We start from the raw sequence: 17,676 nt of genomic DNA, 5'->3' as shown, positions 1-17,676 counted from the left end.
CCCTGAACACACTGAGTAATTTATGGTCCTAAAATTAACCGTACAGCAGTGCCATCCTGTGCAATTACAACACAAACCTCATGTAGGATTTAAACTCTTCACGAAGCCGTGTTTTAAAAAGTAAATATGTCAGGGCACGTGGGGGGCTCAGTCGGTAGAGTGTGCAAGTCTTCATCACGGGGTTGGGAGTTTGAGTCCCACGTTGGGCATACAGCTGACCTCAAAATAAGATCTTGAGAAAAGAAAGGAGACATTTAATAACATAGCCTACCTCATTCAGCATAGGTACGATACAAGTATTTCCACATATAATTACTACGAAAATTGAGAGGATTTACATGAATTTCTGCTGCTAAGTGCTTGAAATCCCTTGTGCATTTTATCTATATGGTGCATCCCTATTAGGGTCCAATAATTTCATCAGAAATACTTCATCTTTATTGCATGTCCATAATATTTACAGCCGGAAAAACAAGACTCACATGCCCAGGCTCTCCGAAAATACCGGAAGCTTTCTCCGTAACTGCAACAAGTATTGGGTTTTAAATGTAATTTTAAATTAAGTGCAGGTTAAAATTTTAATTCCTTAGTACATTGTAAGTGCTCCAAAAGTACATACGGCTGGTGGCTCCCATGCTGGACAGGACGATCTATAAAATCCACCTCTTTGGGACACCAGTCTTGGTCAGTCCACGGAGCGTGTGACTTTTCATCTTGGGGTTGTGATTTCAAGCCGCACATTGTGTGTAGAGATACTTAGTAAAAACAAAAGTTTTAGGGATTCCTGGGTGACTCATGGGTTAAGCAACCAACTCTTTTTTTTTTTTTTTTAGGATTTTATTTATTTGACAGAGAGACACAGTGAGAGGGAACACAAGCCAGGGCAGAGGGAGAGGGAGAAGCAGGTTCACCACTGAGCTGGGAGCCTGATGGGGTCTCCATCCCAGGACCCTGAGATCATGACCTGAGCTGAAGCCAGACTCTTCACCCACTAGGCCACCCAGGTACCCCAAGCATCCAACTGTTGATCTCAGCTTAGGGCTTGGTCTCAGGAACATGAATTCGAGCCCCACACTGGGTATGGGGATTACTTAAAAATAAAACCTGAAAAAAAATTTTTTTTTTTTTGATGACGTGGGCTTGGCCAAGGTGATAATTGCATTTCTCGTATTATGGAAATGTCTGCATTAATGAGAAACTTGATTGTGTGGGTGAGCAGTTTTACACAAAGTGACTCATGTCTCTGATGGTTTTTAAGAAAGCGGCCGTCCGAGGGATGCTTTGTGAGGCAGTTAAATTCAGTCTGGTTTTGACCTATAGGATGTCATCTATTACCCTTTCTAAGAATAAAGCACGTAAAAATGAAGTGGTTTTCCATGACCTTATGAAGGAAGACCTTATTAACACAGAATAATGGGTTTATAATGTCGAGGCTGCCCCCTATTGGCAGCACATGGAATATGGTAAGTCTTTTTTTTTTTTTTTTTTTTTTAAGTCCTTTCAGTTTGAAAGTCTTATTCAAACCCACCAGATGTAAAATATTTCACAAATTCACATGAGGATAAGTTTGGGGATCCGTGTTCCTCTGCACTGAATCTGGTATGTGGATTTAAGATGCAGTGCATGATGGTGAGTTTGTACAAAGCATCAAACAATTAATGAACTTAAGACGTTGAACTTTGGGACATCTGGGTGGCTCAATCGGTGAAATGTCTGCCTTCGGCTCAGGTCATAAACCCAGGGTCCTGGAATCGAGTTCTGCACTGGGCTCCCTGTTCAGTGAGGAGTCTGCTTCTCCTTCTGCCTCTCCCCTTCCTTGTACTCTCTCTGTGTCTCTCAAATAAATATGTAGAATCTTTAAAAAAAAAAAAAAAAGATGTTAAACTTTGGAAAAGAGGCCCCATTAGCATGCTGATATCTTGCTTTTTAAAAATTTTTCGTTTTATTTTTTGACATTCTACTTTTAGAAAGAACTTCATTTTTTCACCGTTTTGTCAGTTGCAAAAACAATTCCCTCTTTCTTTTTGTGTATTTTCTTGGTTTGCTTGATGAGGTCTCTCCGTTCTGGGCCAGTGCAGGTGACGTGATGCCCGTGGGTACGTATGCCCGGCCTCCCGTCCAGTTCAGGATTCCAACAACTGACATGACATTTCCATAAACATGGAAAGAAAACGTCCCCAGAAAACATATGGAACCAAACAGAGCTTCATCTCCAGTAATATTTTTGAACACATAATTGAGAAAAGCACATTTTTTTTTTAAACAGCAGGGCACACAATGTGGTTAAACACCTTAAAATTCTGTATTCTTCCCTCTACCAATCATACTCATTTGCTCATGGTAACTCCAAATGTCATGCTTTCCCTAGGTTCTGGATAACGGATGGATTTTTCCTCATCCAACATAATCTTGTGGAACTCTTGTTTAATTACAGTGACTGCTCCTTTTCTTGTACAGAAGTATTTGGCACACACACGTGCTATTGTGCACCTAGCCTGCATAACAGAATAAGGGACACACTGGGGTTATTTTTCATTTTCTAAAATGATTAAAACAAAAGCAGCAATACATTTAATTTAGTTATTATGTTGTTTTTTTGTTTCGTTTTGTTTTAATTTAAGTGAGACATTGAATGCTATCCTTTAGATTCTCATACCTGGCCTCTCGCCAGGGATAAACAACATTGCACCCCATCTTTGACGACTGTTACTTAATGTTCTCAAACATCCACAAAAGCAGAGGATAGTTTACCTGAAATCCTGTGTGCTCATCACCCAGATTCAGTAGACATCAAAGCTCTGGCACCTTACCTGACTCTTTATCTCTCCCAAATTTCCATCCTTTGTATTATTTTAAAGCAAGTGCCCACCGTGCTCTCATGGATAATGATTTAAAGAAGTAATAATAACATCAGTGCCATGATTGCATCTTACAGAATATAAGAAAAAAATTCCTTAAGATCATCTAACATCCAGTCAATACTCAGATTTCCCCCAAATCTCAAAAATGTCTTTTTCTTCCCCATAAACAAAGATGTAAGGCAAGGTGTCTACGTTGCATTTGGCCGGTTTGTCTCCAAGCTCCATTAAATCCATTAACTACCATTTCAGCTTCCCCACTGGACCAATGCCATTTATTGGTAAAATAACTGGACTTGAGCCCCACAGGAAGCCCCGTGATCTAGATTGGGTGGGTTGCTTCTTCATGGTGTCCTTTGCCCTGTTCCTCTGTCCTCGGTGTTTCTTGTGAGCTAGTGGTTAGATCTTTGAACTAGATTAAATTCAAACTCATTGGATCCTCCCTTCTGTTCCTTCCTTTCTTTTTGGCTTTTGAGAAACAGACGGTGATGGGTTTCTTGTTGTTCCTTTTGCCTGATAGCAAGAAGCATACAGTAGGTGCTTGTCCTTTTGTATGTGGGTCCAAGGGTTGTTCCCTGCCCACCCTCTCTTCCCACTGTCCACTCTGTCACCATCACCGGGTGACCTGTGGTCTTATCTTAGGTTCCACCAGGGGCACTGCTTGTGCCCCCATTCTGAAAGAAATGACAAAATGCTGATGCTGTCTCTTGGCTAGTCCTTTTGCATCTCTCAGGTGGAAGTTGTCTATAAAGAGCCCCGTCCCCTCATCACTCGTTGGGCGACCTTCCAACACTGCCCTTCATGAGAGCAGGGAGGCTGTCCTGCATTCATTCAGCTTATTTAAGGGTTTCCAGAGTAATGACCTTGGCCCTTAGTGACCTCAAGTGGGGCGATTGCATTTTTTTTTTAAATACTGTTACCACTCAGAAAACACACAATCACATGAGTTTTTAATTCAAAGTAATCTTTTTTTTTTTTTCCCCCTCCATATTTAAATTGCCCTCCTCTTAATAGGGAGTGACCCCATAATGGCTCAGACTCTCCTTTTGGGTCAATGAAAAGGTTTTTGATCTAGACAGGTTGTGGTTGTGCAACATTCTGAAAGCACCAAATGCCCCCAAATGGCTTGCTTTAAAATGGCAAATTTTGGGGGTGCCTGGCTGACGTAGAAGAGTACTCTTCCAATCAGTCACGGCTCTTGGTCTCAGGAATCATGAGTCCGAGCCCACATTGGTTGTAGAGATTAGTAAAAAAAAACTTCAAAAAGTTAATAAAATGGCACATTTTATGTTCTGTGAATTTTGCTTTGATTAAAAAGGCAACAACAGGAGCCCCTGGACCCTTTTGCCAGCATCCCATTGGCTTTGACAACTTACTCGCTTTCATGGACTAGAGGAAGCCCGGGTTGCTGTATGTGCATCTCCTCTGTCCTGGAGTCACCACTTGTTTAAGGAACTCTGGGCACTGTTGGTGGGAAATAGTATTTAAAGACCCCACAAGAGGTGCTCCTCACTGTGGGGGTTTCATTGCTTCTAAGAATTCCTGGGGGACAGAATTAAAAACCACATTTTTTATTTTTTTAAATTTTCAAGAGAAAAGCAAACGATGAGTCCAAAGTTCAGTAGTTGTATTTAAGGCCATGGGTTTTTACTTAGTTTTTATGAATTATTCTTGTACCTCTTTGCTTACCTGGAAAGCCTCCCTACCCACGGCATTTATCACAGAAGCAAGTCCTTACAGTACTGCACACAGCTGACCTTGGTATGCACCCCTGCAGTTGAAATGTTCCAACCCAAGATGTGGGTTCCGATGTTTTAATCGCTTTGTTAGGAAACCAGCCAGAGAACCGAGCCCAAGTTAAGTCGTGGAACTGGTGAGGGACTTTGTTTCATGAAAACAAAAACCAAACCTATAAAAGATGGAGTGTTAGATGAGAGCCAGGCTTTGAAATCCATCCCTTTCTCTCCCTCTCATTCATTCCTCTGCCCCAGGGCTCAGCAAACAACAGGTCATAGGATCGGGCCCACCACTTGTGTTTTGTAAATAAAGTTTTATTAGCACACACTCACACAGTTTGTTTACGTCTTGTCTACAGCAGTCCTCATGCTGCAGGAGCAGGGTTCTGTGAGCGCTGCCGAGACAGATGGCCAGAGATAATATGTAGACGGATGAATGTGGCTGTGTGCCAATAACACTTTATTTGTAAAGTAAACGAGGGGCTTGGGAGTAAATAGAACAAGACAGCATCCCTTGGCAGACCATGCCATTTTAAAATACTTTATTTAAATTCAGTTAGTTAGCATAGAGTGTATTATTAGTTTCAGATGTCGAGTTTAGCGATTCATCAGTCGCATCTAACACCCAGGGCTCATCACATCACGTGCCTTCCTTCATGCCCATCTCCCAGATACAGCCCATCCCTCCCCACCCCCTTCCCTCCAGCAACCCTCTCGGTTTGTGCCCTAGAGTTAAGAGTCTCTTCATGGTTTGTCTCCCTCTCTGATTTCACCTTACTTTATTTTTCCTTCCTTCCTCTGTGTTCATCTGTTTTGTTTCTTAAATTCCACCTATGAGTAAACCCATATGATAACCATCTTTTTCTGATTGACTTATTTCGATCAGCATAATACCCTCTAGTTCCATCCACGTTGTTGCAAATGGTGAGATTTCATTCTTTCTGATGGCTGCGTAATAATTCCATTGTGTGTAGGTGTGTGTGTATGGTTATATATGTATAATATATACATATTATATATAGACACACATATACATATATAAAGACACACACATGCACACACACACACACTCACCACATCTTCTTTATTCATCTGTTGATGGACATCTGGGCTCTTGACATAGTTTGGCTCCTGTAGACAGCAGTGTATGTCTTTTATATTTATTTATTTATTAAAGATTTTATTTATTTATATGTTCGAGGGAGAGAGAGAGAGAGCACACACAAGCAGGGGGAGCAACAGAGGGAGAGGGAGAAGCTCACTCCTGGCTGAGTAGGGAGCCCGATGCGGGACTTGTTCCCAGGACCCTGGGATCATGAACTGAGCCAAAGGCAGACGCCCAACGGACCGAGCCACCCAGGTGTCCCAGTGCATACCTTTTAATACCGTTACAGTCTCTGTGCAGTAAAAATATATCATCTGCTCAATATATTCACCATCTGGCCATTTCCAGACACAGTTTGGACTGCAACCCCCAAACTAGACCATCTGTTGTGTGAGCTGGTTAAAAACAACCAGAAGGTATATTCATCCCACGGATGGTTATGCAGGCATGAAAAGTAACAAAGCCACAACATCCGTGAACCTGGAAAGCAGTTACCACAAGTGAAATAAGCTGGACACAAAAGGCCATGTAGTGTGTGAGTTCACATATATGAGCTACCTTGTGTTGTCAAAGTGTAGAGCTCGAAGGCAGGATAGATGGATCCAGGGCCATGTCCCCATACTGTCCTGAGCCCTACCTTTCTGCTCGTGCTGCCTCATGGTGTTCCTGCCTCCTCTCGCACCGGTGTCAGAAACCACCAGTTTACTCCCAGATGCTACATAGACGCAGCAGGGGTGGGACATGCTCAGAATTGGTCACACTATCTGCTTCTCTCACACGAGCGTGCATACACATACACACATACACACTATTTTAGAGCTTATCCACCCCACGTCTTCATTGTATGGATGAGAAATCAGAAGCGCTGAGGGGAAGATGACTTACCCACATTCCCACAACTGCCGGGTGATGGTACCTTGTGACTGCCAGCTCCGATTTCTTTCTGTAACCATCGGCCTCTCTTAATGGGAGCATCACATCAGAGCAGGCATGAAGAATGGAGAGGGGAGCTTTGGGGATACTTGCTGCAGTAGGACCATGAATACTGTTGGGCTGCTCAGGTCAGGCTTATAACTGCCTCTGTATGTCTTTTTTTTTTTTTTTTTTTAATATTATTTGTTTGTCAGAGAGAGACACACAGAGAGAGTACCCGTGGGGGGAGAGACAGGCAGAGAGAAAAGCAGACTCCCCGCTGAGCAAGGAGCCTGATGGAGGGATTATGACCGGAGCCAAAAGCAGCTGCTTAACTACTGAGCCACCCAGGCGTCTCGCACCTCTGTATGCTTTGCTTTGCTCATCTGGGAGGTGTGCATTGTTCCCACTTTGTAGGATTGTTGCTAAGAATGGGTGGATCTGCTAATTGGAAAGAAATCCTTCCAGCAGCTCCTGGCATATACTAAACATTGAGTAGACATAAGGTGCTTCTAACTGTATCGTCCCCATGATTAGTATCACCATCGTCACCACCTTTACCACCACCATCATCCCCATCACCACTGCCATCACTGCCTATACCATGATTATCTCCACCACCACCATCACCACCACCATCACTGCCTAAACCATCATCATCACCACCACCACCATCATCACCACCTACACCATCATCACTACCATCACTATCACCACCATTGCTATGGACTGAATGATGTCCCTCCAGAATTCATGTATGAAACCTTTAACCCTCTCAAGGCCACTGTATTTAGAGATAGGGCTTTCAGGAGGTAATTAAGGTTAAATGAGGTCAAAAGAGTGGAGTCCTAATCTGAAAGGATTGACTACCTTATAGGAAATTGATTTGTCACAGTTCTGGAGGCTGGCAGTCCAAGCTCAGGGTGCTGGGCAGCTTGGTTGCTGGTGAGGACTCTTGCTGGTTTTTAGATGACTGCCCGCTCACTGTGAGGTAGGGGTCTCAGAGAGAGAGATTTCTCTGTCTCTCTCTCTTCTCACAAGCACACCAGTTACTGAGTTAGTTCATTGTGGTCCAATATGACGTCATCTTAACTTGATTACATCTGCAAGACCCTATTTCCAAATAAGATCACATTCACAGGCTGTGGCATTGAGGACTTTTGGGGGAACAGGGTTTGCCCCTGTATAGATGCCCTGGCAGGCGATAAGAAGTTAAGAACACACGAGCAGTTCGACACACAGACCTTGCAGAGAATCCGGTCTTTCTTTCGTTAACACGGTCTCCCACCCCTGCCACGGTGGAACTGATAACAGTGAGCACTGAGAACATCAGGTGTAACCTTGCCTGCTCTCTAGAGCTGTGTGAGCAGAAGGAGAGACGACTGGGGACATGGATAATTCACAGCCTGGACCCGCGGCCTCTGAATAACATCAGGGCTCTTTGTCTCATCTTTCCATGTTGACCGCCGTCCGAAGCTCTCTAGATGTTTATGCCTCTGTGTACACCCATAATGCACCGGGGTCGTGTGCAGGAGGGCCTTCCTCTGGACAAGCCTTGGGCTATGTAGGGAAGCTCAGAAGCTAGAAGGTTCCACAAGCCTTCCCCCTGTGCCTCTTATGCTAGGACGGAGCCAGAAAGAAACGCACCTTTCCAGATGCAAGTGGAGACGCTGTACCTGATGCATATATAATGACCTGCGGCCACCTCACCTGCTCTTAACATGAGCCCAGAGCTCGATTTCCAGCTAGCTTCAGGCAGCCTTGGGCGTGCCACCAGCCTGGGAGTCCAGCATGAAGGACCTACCCCGTACATTGGCATAAAGGGTGCACGTCTGCCCTCGAGCTCAAGGTCTCGGTCACTAAGTGGAGAACCCCATGCAACATTCTCCATGGCAGGAGATTGCCAACCGAACACAGCCATCTCTCTAGGGTGACAGACTCCCACGCCCTCTCCAAACCCAGCCTTTGTCCTGCCTCTGCCGAGGTCCTGCTTCCCTTCCCTTGACTTTGTTCATCAGACAGTTGTCTTTGCATCTTCCCTCCTTGGAGGACACCCTGCTCTGCCTGGCCTCTTCTGCCTCTGCACTTTTTAATAAAGATCGTTGCAGAGTGTACTTAGGATAAAGTTGACCGTCTTCCCCATTTTGAAGGACACGGTTCAGTGCAATCAGATGCATCTGCGGTATCTTGCAACATTCCCGCCATCCCTCTGCACAATTTTGCACCCTTCCCTGGTGAAGCTCTGTCCCCATGAAATACTTACTCGCTATCCCCTCCCCTAGCCCCTGGCACCACCATCTCCTTTCTGTCTGTGCATTTCCCTGCTGTGGGGACCCCGTACACATGACATCGTAGAATATTTGTCTTTCTGAGTCTGGCTGAGGTCGTTCAGCAGCATGTCCTAGGTTCATCCATGTTGTTAGCAGGGGTCTGTGTCATGGCTTTTTGAGGCTGAATCACATTCCATAGTGTGACTGGACCCCGTCTTCTTGATCCATTCATCCACTGATGGGCGCTTGGTTGGCACCTGCCTTTGGGCCACCGTGATGAGTCCCGCTGGTCTGAACATGAGTGTGCAAGTATGTCTTCAGCGTTCTTGCCTTTGTTTCCTTCGGGTGTACACTGGAAGGCGTCACGGATCGTACGACGATGCTGGGTTTCACTTCGCAGGCGCCCACCATACTGTTCTCTGCAGTGGCTGCACCAGCTTGCCTGGGGGATCCCTGTTCCCCACATCCTCGCTGGCCCTTATGGGTCACATCCCAATGGGCATGACATGGTCTCCATTTTGGACTCTTTCCTTCTTGCCGACCAAGGAGCAAAGGCACAAGGAGGACCTGAACTCCATACACGCGGAAGCCCCGTACCTTCCTCTTCCCGAGCCACCACTGCCCACCTTAGAGACGGGCTCTCATCTGTCAGAGTCTTAGCGGGGGAGGGCTGGTCAGCTGTTGAGAAACAGACGTGGAAATCAGTACGGCCATCTTGAGCTCCAAAGTGGTATTTTCCAACGTCTGCCTTTCCCCGCCATCAGACAACACAGTGTGCCTGACAGAGCATGCGGGGACGAGCCCGCAAGTGCTTTGGAAGGAGGGTAAAGTGTGTGTGCGGACAGTATGGTGGGGAATGCGTTCCTTCCCCAGGGCTGCCATTACAGCTCCCCGACTGATGGGCTTCGGTCAACGGTACTCTCCCGCGGTTCTGGAAGTTGGGAGTTTTGGAATGAAGGTGTCTGCAGAGCCATGGTCCCACATTGGCTCCCAAGAAAAGGGTCTATTCTGAGCCTCTGTCCTGGTTTCAGGTCACCTCATGTGGTTCCTAGACTGTAGGCACTGTCCCTGGGTCACCAGTGGTCTTCCCTCTGTGTGTGTCCATGTCCTCATCTCTTTTTTTCCTCCTCCATCTTTAATGAGGTATGATCGGCAAATTGTACATATTGACATTGTACAATATGGTTTTTCGAAAGGTACCTAGTGTGATTTAATACCGATTGTAGAGGGATTACCACACTCGAGTTCGTAATCACATCTGATCATCTCACCTGGTTACCACTTTTTTGCGGTGGTGGGAACACACATAAGTTCTGTCTTTTTGGTAAATTTCAGATGTGGAACACGGTCTTATTAGACAGTCAACATGCCGTTCATTACATCTCAGGGCTTATTTATATGATACTCAGAATTTTACCTTTTAAAAAAAAAGTCTTTTTTACAGGTGAGTTCTGGTTCACCTCCATGCTGAGGCATGGGAACTGGGAGAAATTGAAGACCGTCGGTCTTGCGTTTTCCATAGAGCGCAAAATTTATAGATCTCAGCAGAAAGGTGACACACCTGTGACATATCTATGTTTTAATGAAACATGGTGCCTCTTTTTAAGTATAAGGAGAATTCTCTTGTAAGGACAAGAGGAAAGGAGCTCCATTTTTACCTTTTGGGGAAAAGAGAGATCCGAGACCGCACAGGGGAGGGGTGACCAGACTAAAACCCAACACACCTGACCAGGACAAGCTCCAGTGTCTGGGCTGGGTCCAGTTTTGGTGGGGGCAGGAGGGGTCAGCATCCCTTTTTTTCTAGCCCACTGTCCCTGCGGTGAGGCTAGAAGCTAAATTTTTGGCAAGTATCTGCCCTTCTGCAGAGACAGTCCTTTCAAAAAGCCCCCTATCCTGTTTAAATCCTAAATATCCCAGTGTCCCTTAACCTAAGGATTTCTAGAAGCCACTGGTGAGGTGAAAATGACCTTGAACCCACAGAAATGTTGAAAACACTTCATAGGTTTTTGGGAGCAGGTGGAAAGGGCCATAAGCGGTGGGTTCGCCTTTGCTCTGGAGGCGAGCACTAGCTCGTTGATGGAGCAGACATGTAGGTTCATGACGGCTTAGTGAGTGAATTCTTGACTTTTTCCCCATATCATTTCATGGGAAAACAGGTACCGTGGCATTTCTGTGTTTGAGTAAACCACGGTAAGTGACAGCCACCACGTGAGGTTGGGATACCAAGGACGTTCCTTCGGGTCTGTGTGGGTTAATGAGTGTTTGTAAGGGAACAAGTCCTCTTAGACAATGGTGGCGTCTCTGTCCAGCACGGTGTGTCCACGGGGTGGGCATAAGGCATCATGTAATCACCAATGTCATTGTCACATTCAGTCCTTCTGAGATACATGCAGTCACCCGGCACTCCTAAGTCTCCATTATGCCCTTCTCTGTCCTCAGGACGTGGACCCTTTGTGGAACGCCCGAGTATCTGGCCCCTGAAGTCATCCAGAGCAAAGGCCACGGGAGAGCCGTGGACTGGTGGGCACTCGGCATCCTGATCTTTGAGATGCACTCCGGGTGAGTAGGAGGGTCAGCATGTCCTCTCTAGTGCTTTCCTCCCCTGCTGCTGGACGTCTAGTGCTTTTGGTGGCAGATACTCGTGGTGTCTTCCCGTGCTGGCTTCCCCGTGCCAGCACAGCAGTGGGGGACACACGGGAAGCCCCAGCATTTGGAACCTTTCTCCTGTCTAAATGTCCCTGACTCCCATGACTATAATATTAAGTCTTCTGCATGGGCTCTTTTGGAGCAAGGAAGAGAGCTCAGGTAATGACTGTACGTGTTGATAAAGATACATAAATTGCATATGGTTTAGGACGTTATGAATGAGTCACATGCCGGAAAGGAGAGCGTGTGCCCATACTTGAGGCTAGCAAGGTTCTGCTTTCCCCACATCTGGACAGCAGAGGTGTTGAATGGGCATCACGGTATTAACCGTGATTGAGGAGTCCAGCTTGGCTGAGGCACGAGGCAGGTGTGATGTTCCTCTACCAGAAATGTAAAGCATGCATCCCCCGCTTAGAGATCCTAGATGTGGGGATTCCTCCGGGTTCCACGGAGGAAAGGCTCTTCTCTGATGATGCAGCTCACAGCCAGCTGGTCTACGAGGTGCCAAGACAGTGGTTGGGGGCCCTTGGACGTGCGGCCCCTCTGGCTCCTTCCGCCCTCCCTGCCCTGTCCTTTGTCCTCCTCCTTCAGGCCAGTTTCCTGCTGGGGTGCTTAGCACGTGCTCGGAGTTTACCCCCAGTTGAACCCAAAGCCCGACTGACTTCCACGTCTGATTCCCTGCAGGGCAAGACCAAAGCTTTTTGCCTGAAAACCTTCCCTTTCAGTCGGAAAGAATGATGGAAAAAGGTGTATTTCTGGACTGAGGGTGTGGCCAGAGTGGAGTCTTGTGAAAACCTGTATTTCTCTATTATCTGTTTATCAACTATCTACTCATCTATCTGTCTGTTATCATCTATGTGTCTGTCATCTCTTGTCACCTCTCTGTATCACATCTATCTGTCCATTTGTCTGTCTCTCCATTTGTCCATCTACCAGTCCGTCAGTCCATCCATCACTTGTCTATTCTGTCTGCCTGTCTAGCCATCCATCCGTCTGTCCATCTGCTCTCTGTCATCCATCCATCCATCATCTCTGCCTATTCATCCATCCGTTCATCCATCCACCATCTCTGTCTGTCCATCCATCCATCCATCCATCTGTCCTTCTGCTCGCTGTCATCCATCCATCCATCATCTCTGCCCATCCATCCATCCATCCATCCATCCATCCATCCATCCATCCAACCATCCATCCATCCATCCATCCATCCATCCAACCATCCATCCAACCATCCATCCATCCAACCATCCATCCAACCATCCATCCATCCATCCATCCATCCATCCATCCATCCATCCATCATCTCTGTCTGTCCATCCATCCATCTGTCCATCTGCTGTCTGTCATCCATCCATCCATCATCTGTCCATCCATCTTCCATCCATCCATCCATCTGTCCTTCTGTCATCCATCCATCCATCCATCATCTCTGCCCATCCATCCATCCATCCATCCAACCATCCATCATCTCTGTCTGTCCAACCATCATCCATCCATCCATCCATCCATCCATCCATCTGTCCTTCTGTCATCCATCCATCCATCATCTCTGCCCATCCATCCATCCATCCAACCATCCATCCATCCATCCATCCATCCATCATCTGTCCATGCATCATCCATCCATCCATCCATCCATCCATCCTTCTGCCTGTCCATCCATCCATACTCCCTGTCTATCTCCATCCATCCATCCTCCCTGTCTATCCATCCATCCATCCATCCATCCATCTGTCTGTGTGTCTATGTGTCTGTCATCTGTTTATCTGTCTATCCTTCCTATCCATCTATCTATCCATCCATCCATCATCTGTTCTCTTCACCCAGATGTGTCCAGCAAATCACACAGAACTGAATTTCTTGACAGACACCCCCAGCCCGTGAAGTCTCAAGCTGAGCAGAAGGTTAGCATGAATCACACACGGGGCCCATCCATCCAGACCATAACAACGGCTGGGAATGTGGATGTGCCTGTCTTCGTCAGATTCCCCCTCAGACGCCCTGCAACCCATCTCCCTTCCTTCATATTACTGACCACTAGAGGTCAGCATTGTTTAATGATAAATGAACCCCCGGTGGCCAGAGCTTCATAGATGAAATTCTCGAGCTCTGTTTTTTCCATATTCCTACCGTACATTTGAGTAGGATATCTTCTACATAGAGAATATACTACTGTGAGCTATTGTTAGTAAACACAGTTTGTTTACTAATTGTTTGGAAAACAATATTGATGGAATATAAGGAAAGTATTGGAATTAAAATAGAATTAAAATCGAATAAAATTAGAATATAATATTGGGATGTATTAGAGTAAATATATTAGGATTATTATGTAAAAATACTTATTGGAATGATTAGAATATTATGGTATAGTTCATTCAAATATTAGAATATGCTCTATTAGGATAGTAAAAATAGAATGTTCCTAATGTTCTCATCGTGTATTTGTAATATAATACGCTATAATATTAGGTGTAGAACAGAAAGTAGTGAAGTAAGATCTAATACATTATGAGGCTCTGACTAGAATAATTGATGATGAATCGTTAAAACCCCCCATCCCAGCCAAAACTCTGAATGTAATTCCATTTACCCATTCCTCGTTGGAAGGGGTCAAGGCTTTCCGGAGGGATTTCTCATGAGACGCAAGTCCGTGCACATACCAGAAGTTTCGCCAGTCCCTCGTGGTTCCCTCTGCAGTTCTGTCAGACTCAACCTTCAACCTTCTCCTGGACCACCTCTGAATTTTCCTCACTGTCCTCTCCAGCTGCTTCCTCTCCTGCCATGTTTCCCTGGTGGCAGGTGGAAGTATCCCGCGTGCGCGCACACCCACCCACACACACACACCCACAACCAGGCCACGGTTGCTGGAGGTGCATGAAGAAAATGCATCCACATTCAGAGCTGCATTCTGGGAAGGAGGGGAAAGCCCTCCCAGAGCTCATGAACGAGACTTGTGGAACCCCAGGGTTCCGTGGGACCCCACATGGAGAATCATGGCTGCCATACTTGAGACAGGGTGTCCCTGGGACTCATTCCTACCCTACACTCTGCCGTCCATCCTTGCACAGCCTGGCTCTTTGTGCTTGTCCCTTTTGGTGAACGACACAGGCTCTATGTTTTCTAGGCACGTACCACAGCAGGGGGTCTTCGAGGAAGACGTCAAAAACAGTGAACCAGTAGCACGTCCCCATTCTGTGTTCTGTCCAGAAACTCTTCCTTCTTTTGTCTTGAGTCCGTGTCCAAATTGCCCGCCTTGACCACCGTTAGGGCGCCTCTTTCTGGACAATCCATTCTCCTGGAAGGTGCGGGTGGGTAGAGCGGTTATGTCCAAGTCATCATGAGGATTGAAACAGCAGCCAAGTTGGCGTGATGCTGGGAGAGGAAACTCTTGACCTTCCTACGTGCCCACGGGCAAGTCGTCCTTCGGCACGCCGCTGGCTCCGTTGATCTCTTTAGCTCACTTACGTAACGAGCGCTCGATGCTTGTTGGAGAACTGGAAGGATTCTGTTGGATAAAAGACAGATTTGAAGATTTCTTAGGGTACTTTCCACATGCCTGGGGCACGGCTCATTCTCAGATCCCTGTTCTCTCTGCTTCTTCCTTCGGGCAATATCTGGTACTGCTCATTTATTACCATTTTTTCCCGCTCGTTAAACCACGGCTAACATACCTTCCCCATGATACAGACCCGTAATGCCTGCTTCCTGAGAACACTTTGTTTAAGGATTGTCCAATAAAGGCTGTTAGGTATGTAGGACACGTTTTCTCCTGGTCTTTAACGGGCCGTTTATCAACGTGTGCCTTAGCCCTGATGAAATCCTGAGTCAGGGCTGCCACCCAAGAAAGCAGTCCGACCCCCCTAGCCATTGTTAGAGCATCTGGCCGACCAGAAATGGCTGACTCGGGAGCTATGAACTAGAAGGCGTAGTCGGCGGGTGCATATAGACCTTTCCTCCGAGCCTGGCCTGGGCAGTGTCTCAGGATGGAGAAACTCTTAACGCTAGAAGCCAACAGTGGCCAAAGTAGTTGGAGTAACGAAACCCAAATAACTAGCAGCTCAGAGATTCTGCTGTGGCCTTCCCAGCACGGGGCCTCTGCTCTCTCCAGAGCGTATCCATGAATAGCTAAAATGTCACAAAGAAAAAAAGCTTTTCCACGCCTTTGTCATGCATGGCTACACGTTGATGTTGACCCAGCGTCTTCCATTGTTCTTATTCAGCTCCCTCTTCTTCCTCAGCTTTCCCCTTAATGTCCTTTTGTGGTACTTTATATTCTACAGTTTTCAGTTTTTCACTTCTCTGTAACGTAAATGCAGAGTTAATGTGTCTCTTCTGTATATCGGTACTGGGCAGGACAAATGGCTAAACACATGGTGGCTTACAACGGAAATCCACCCTCTCCCACCTCTGAAGACCAGAAGTCTGAGATCCAGGTGAGGCAGGGCTGCTGAGATCCAGGCGGGCCAGAGTCATGCTCCGTCCCCAGCCCCCAAGGAGGGTCCTTCTTGCCTCTTCCAGCTTCTGGGGCTCCAGGAATCCCTGGGCTGGTGGCCACGTCCCTCGTCGTCTCTGCCTCTGTCCCCACGTGGCTTCTCCTCTCTGAATCTCTCCTTCTGTTGCTTATAAAGACCGTATCATTGGATTTAGGGTCCACCATAAACCAAAATGGCACCCGCAGTCCCATTTCCAAACAGGTGCCCAGTCTTTCTTCCTCCAGAAGTGATGCCTGCGTAAAGAGAACAAAGAAATGGGTGTTGCTGAAAACTTAGAAGCCAAGAGATCCAGGAAGTATCCGTAGGAGTGTCCTGGGGCAGCTGCAACAAATGACCAGAGACGAGGTGTTTGAAAACCACAGGAATTCATCCTCCTCTAGCTCTGGAGACCAGAACTGAGATCGAGGCAGGGCAGCATCCCTGAGATCCAGGTGGGGCAGGACCTCTGAGATCCAGGTAGGACAGGGCTGTGCTCCCTCCAGAGGCTCCAAGAAGGGTCCTTCCTGTTTCTTCCAGCTTCTGGAAGAAGTCCAGGAGTCCCTGAATTTATGCCCATGTCCCTCCCTTCTCTGCCTCCGTCCTCATGTGGCTTCTCCTATGTTTGTCTTTCCTCTTCTGTCTCTTACAGGGACACCTGTAAACTGACTGAGCCACCCCTTGAAAACGCCATTTTTTTAAAAGATTTTATTTATTTATTTGACAGAGAGAGATCACAAGTAGGCAGAGAGGCAGGAAGAGAGAGAGGAGGAAGCAGGCTCTCCATTGAGCAGAGAGCCCAACATGGGGCTCGATCCCAGGACCCTGACTTCACGACCTGCGCCGAAGCCAGAGGCTTTAATCCACTGAGCCTCCAAGGCACCCCGGAAAAGGCCATTTTATAAGCTATGGCCGGTGGTTCTTTCAGGGAATTAGATGTTCTCCTTCTAAAGGATCCAGTTGCCAGTGGATAAGGGTTAAGGGTCTTTGCCTTCCGCATTCTGAGCAGATACCAGAAGTACAGCTTGTGCCTTGGGCATATGGGTGGGTATCTGGCCCATGTTTATTAACTTCTGTATTTTCTTTGATTTTTCTAGCTCTTTGCCATTTTCAGTATGTTCTTCTGTTATTATTTCAGATTTTTTCCCTCCTGTTTCAAGGTATTAGAGAAGACGTGTGTGGGTTTCTGTGCTAGGACGACATCTTTCCTTCTGATAACTATGCCGTAGACGGTAATACTTAAGTGAGTGAGCAGGCCCTCGTTCCCAATAAAACTTTATTTATAAAAACAGACTGCCGGCTGTGATGCGCTACATCTTTGCGGCCCAGAGTACACGTTACAAACCAGCCTTGCTCTCGCCCAGCTCCGTACGTGTGACCTACGTGAATTCATCTAATACGGAGGTTCAGATGCTGGCTGCTTACAGACGTATGGCCTACCTGGACCAAAGAGAAAAGAACAGGACACAGTGTTACAGGTCCTCCTCCATTTGCCCTGCTCACATTTATTGAGCACCTACTGCGTGCCACATAGTACCCTATGTTTGAAGAGTGCAAAGAACTTCCCTCCTGGTCTGATGGGGGGTGACCTCGTGAACGTCCTGACTGCGTCGAGCTTCTAGAAACACCGTTCGCTACGAAGCAGAGATTTATTTTTCTGTGCCTGCTCTCCGCTAT

At 46.7% G+C, this 17,676-nt stretch overlaps 1 protein-coding gene across 1 annotated transcript in view; it reads left to right on the top strand.

Moving 5' to 3' along the window:
* Positions 1–17,676, top strand: part of PRKX (protein kinase X-linked) — a 76,886-nt gene that overhangs the window by 44,284 nt on the left and 14,926 nt on the right. Inside the window, exon 4 of the mRNA XM_032331690.1 lies at positions 11,321–11,440. Within this exon, the coding sequence (XP_032187581.1) occupies positions 11,321–11,440 (120 nt within the window). The remainder of the gene's footprint in view (positions 1–11,320; positions 11,441–17,676) is intronic.

Source organism: Mustela erminea, chromosome X, assembly GCF_009829155.1.
Source record: "Mustela erminea isolate mMusErm1 chromosome X, mMusErm1.Pri, whole genome shotgun sequence".
Lineage (NCBI taxonomy): Eukaryota > Metazoa > Chordata > Mammalia > Carnivora > Mustelidae > Mustela > Mustela erminea.
This window is presented reverse-complemented; position numbering and strand designations above follow the sequence as displayed.